The 4,601-nt window shown below is 38.3% G+C and overlaps 1 protein-coding gene across 1 annotated transcript in view; it reads right to left on the bottom strand.

Moving 5' to 3' along the window:
- Positions 1 to 528: 528 nt before the first annotated feature.
- The window catches only part of Cacna2d1 (calcium voltage-gated channel auxiliary subunit alpha2delta 1), a 339,947-nt gene continuing 335,874 nt past the window's right edge, over positions 529 to 4,601 (bottom strand). The window contains exon 39 of the mRNA XM_010636710.2: positions 529 to 3,604. Within this exon, the coding sequence (XP_010635012.2) occupies positions 3,488 to 3,604 (117 nt within the window). The 3' untranslated portion in view covers positions 529 to 3,487. The remainder of the gene's footprint in view (positions 3,605 to 4,601) is intronic.

The following is a 4,601-nucleotide window of genomic DNA, read 5'->3' as shown; positions in this document are numbered from 1 at the left end:
AACAAGAAGTAAGGTAGATGTGACAGTTGGTGAGGGCTTTGTCTCATTCTTCCAAACTCTAGAAATTGCCAGCACCCCATGCTTTTGCTTAGTAATTCGCTCTTTACAGAAATGTATACTGAATATGAACGATATTAACAATTCTGCTACAAGGAACAATGCAAGGTCCGGAGAATTACAAAATGTCGGAATCTGGGCCAGGTAAAAAGTCACCAGATCCATTTTCTCTCGCCAGATTAGACTCTATGTCTTTCGACATTTTAATGTCAGTTAACTTATGGATGGAATCGCTTGCGAGTTTTAAATTAAGACAGAGAATTTAAACTTTGATGAAGACAAGACAAAGCTTTAAAGGAGATGCAAAATTACGAGAGAGAGAGCATCAAATAAGCAAGTAACACTTGGATGGCAAAGGTCACTTGAAGGGGGCGCTGCCTATTTGAGCCCCGTAAGGCCAGTTTTAAAGTTAATAAAAGGAATATTATATATAGGACACTTACGAATGGCAGCAACACTGTTTTGCTTTTGTTTTTTTGTCCAAGTTAGTCAGTAACTCCTCAAGCATTAGAAACATGAAAAAAGACCATACTAAAATCTTATAAGCCCAGGACCTAAAAATCTCGTCAATCAAACTTGCTAACTATGTCATGTTAAAAACCTTTTACAAAGTGGACCATGACTGGCATCTGGCAGTAATGCTGGTTGTTCACACAGAGAGAAGATAAAGAAATGATGAATGGAAACCTCTACCCCATGACCGAGGGCAAACCCAAGACCCACTGTAGTGTTGTTCCAGTAACATGCCACGTGTAGCTGCACCAGCACAGCTAAAATCCAATACGTAATAAAGGTTCAAGGGCCTTGTCATTGATCTCACATACTGCTCAGTCTTTGAAAATCAATATGAATGTCAAAAGTTAAGATTTTTGTCAACAGAATTAACAGAAAAATAGTAAATTTAATGTAGCAATTTGATGGGATGAGTGCTATTGTCTTTTGAAAAATGGAGTGTGCCAAACCCAGGATGGCTAGCACTGATTCCGAAAACAATTTATAGTCCAAGAGCAAGTTCTTATCCAATTTTCTACCCTGTGGGTGGCTGTTATGCTACAGAACGGTGATCAAACGGGGCCCTGCCAAGGGATGCTGAGGTTAAATACGATTAACACAATAATAACTCAGCTGATAAAAACATACTATATAAGTGACACGGGCCAAGGAAACATATTTAACGGACTTTAAACACAATCTTAAGGTAGTTTGTTGCACGCTGGAAGCAGTTGATTGTTTTCATGTGAGTCACTTATTCACATAAACAAACAATTTATATTGTTGATATCCCCCTTCCCAGCATGTTCATGATTTAAAATTCTAGCAAAAGTTAACAGTAAAATTTAAATATTTAATTAACAAACAACATGATTGAAACATAGTGTAACTTCTTTGTAAATCACTTTGGTGTTCTCTAAAATGTCAATACAAGTTATGAATAGACTAGAAAATCACAACAATGTATTAGAAATGGTAACTGACGTCAACTCTTAGAACAATAGTTGGCAAAGTGATTCCATTCCTCCCTCCCCCCTATTTTAAATTAAAAAAAATCTTATTAAGGAAGTGTCGCAAATGCTACTTAGGACACATGAGTGGTATGAGGCGATTATAAATGTATGCAAAGCTAAAACAAAAAAATGTATCTTAAACATTGCTAAAGAACTGGCTATAATTTTGATACATGGAAGATAGTGAAGCATGCTGGGTAATATAAATAACATTGATGTTAAAATTATATATAAGAAAATTTCCAGCATATCCACACACCAAAATTTGGCATGTTTGAATAAAGAAAGATGCATTTTATCATAAAAAAATATCTGCATACTTTCAGCCTCCGGTAGAATTATGTACTTTTCCTAGAGTTACACATTCACTGTTTTCATCCTTTCTTCAAATACTGTTTATTCCTGAAAATAATTTTAAAAGCATAAATAATATTTTGATACCATATTAATCTATAATGAAATATCTGCTTTACTACACTATTTACTCATTTTTCACCAATGAGGCTGTATAAAAACAAATATCATTATTCACGATCAAGTGTTCATGTGCATATATAGAGATTCAAGGTTTCCCGTTTGTTCAGACTGTTTTAAAACCCTCATCAGATGTCATGGGATTCTGGCCCAATGATCACAGCTTCGAAAATGGAGGACAAACAGAGCGGGGGTTGTCCACGCTCCTGTGAAATGAACAAACAGGAAACCTACGATGTAGCTTCGTTGAGAACATACATGTACTCTTCAAAAAATAAATGTGTTAAATCTGATTTATGTACTTAAAATATCTGTACATAGGTTTTCAGGCAAAAGCATGAATCTGTATAAAACCCGTTCATTCTCATTTCGCCATTACCTACCCTTCATTCCACATTTACATTGTACAGTATATTCAGAGCAGTTTAAGGACATTTCTAAAGATGAGTTAAGTGCATTTACACGGCAAGTTTCAGATTCTTACATGACAATAATGTCACTCAGGTAACTTTTCAATAGACTACACTCTACAATAAGAGAAAAACAAACCAAAAAGTTAAAATAGCAGCAGGAGCATCATGCAAAATACCCTTGGTGCGCCAAGTTCATTTATCACAAGAAAAACACTTTCCCTCCCCGCCAACAAGCTTCTCTTAGAGCGTTTTTTAAATACCTGGCTAGCACTGCGTAACCATACTGTGAACCAAAAGAAGGAACATTACATCAGAGCTCTGTGGGGCTTACATTTATGAGAAAAATATGTCACGTATTCAAAGCATCTTCAGTTTAATAATTTTCTCAGCTATTATTTTCACACTATCAATTCACTACCCCATTTAATTGGTCATCAGTTCTGTTTTATTTTTGGCAGACAAGTTGTTCTGCATAAGGCATTTTATTCCCGGCAACATTTTTGTAGAAAATTAGCCATTATTCATACTTCAGCAGCTCAGACCACTGTTGACTCTCTCTCCCTTTTTCTCCATCTCTCTGCAGTCAGGGAACTACTCAAAGCAGGAATTCACTTTTAAGAGAAGAATAAATGAAGGCAAAATAATTATCCCCCCCGCCCCCTACAGAATTTCTTGGTAAATCTGCAGCCAGTTGAAATCCAGGTCAAAATCAAGACGTCTCGCAGGGTTCACAAACAGTTGTGTGGGGAGACTTTGACACAACCTCACAAGCAATGCAACGGCTCCCGTTCCCCGTGGAGCACACAGGGCGCTCGACTTGAAGTTTCCATGTGGCAGGGAGTGCAGCATTCACACGAACGAGGCCCAGCGTGGACACCCCACATGCAGCCACTGGGCACCCCGGGGTTCTGTGCCTCAGAGACGCCATGGGACAGGTCCAGCTTGGCTCGGCTCCACGGTGACCCTGCTGTGATGTCATCGCAGGCTCTTGTTGTGGCAGGGTCTGGAGTTGAATCGCGCCGTTTTGGTTTCAGGAGGTCACAACAGGTAGTGTCCGCTGTTGGATACGAGCCAGAGGAGCAGGAACTGGAGTCCAAGAACAGACCAGAGGGAGGAACTTAATCCAGAAACACCGCCACAGTCAGAATAATCCTCCTGGTAGAAAGGAAAGGAAAAGTGGGAATCTTGAAGAATATTAAGAGTAAGCTTTATTTAGTCCCCTTTTGAACTTACCTTATAAAACTGCTTTAACTGCAACCAAATGAGTAACACAGGTTTATTGCTTAGCATTTTGGGTAAAGCAATTTACCTAACAGCACTGGAGAACTGTGGTACATTTTAAATTGTAAACGCTGATGATTGCAAAGGGCACACTTTAATAATAAATGTTGATTTGAGCAATGTACCAATTTTTAAATAAAAAAATTGACACGATCTTGCAAATCCTCTATATTTATACCTGCACGAAATAAAATTTAATAGAGTTCCATAACTCCAGAGTATTAAGGTTTTAACAAATGTGCCCCATAAGAAAAATATATTTAATAAATAAAACTCTTTTTCCCATAATTATTTTATTTGATTTTGCAGTTGAACATTGAAGGCATATGTAGAACGTCCATCAAGAATGAAAAAACAAACACATTTGAAGAAACAACAATGAAAGGACAGAGTGAAATCATATCCAAAATGCGAAACCAAGCTAGAGAGGTCTGTGCTACGTGGGAACGGGGAATGGGCGTCGCCGTCTGGGTACCCACCTGCTGCCTAGCAACGCCGAGGTATCATGTACCTTTCGTTCCTAGCTTCCATGCTGAGGCATTTCTCATACCCTTTAACTCCCAATAGTGTAGTGCATTTCTTTTAAAATCTTCACATCTAATCATTCTTGTAACTTCTTTGTTTTATTTTATTTTATTTTATTTTATTTTGTACCAGGGACGGAACTCAGGTCCTTGTGCTTGGGAGGCAGGCGGTGCAACCACTGAGCTAAATCCCGAGCCCTCTTGTCAACATCTTTTAAAAATTCACTAATCAAAGGTTCAACTTCCAAGAGTCCAAACAGTTGATTATATAAATGAATGGATGGACAAAGCAGCTCTCCCTCCCTCCCTCCCTCTCCCTCCTTCTCTCTCTCTCTCTCTCTCTCTCT

Source organism: Fukomys damarensis, unplaced genomic scaffold, assembly GCF_012274545.1.
Source record: "Fukomys damarensis isolate Sample0158 unplaced genomic scaffold, DMR_v1.0_HiC HiC_scaffold_4, whole genome shotgun sequence".
NCBI lineage: Eukaryota > Metazoa > Chordata > Mammalia > Rodentia > Bathyergidae > Fukomys > Fukomys damarensis.
Note: the sequence above shows the minus strand (reverse complement) of the source record. Positions and strands in the feature narration are given on the sequence as shown.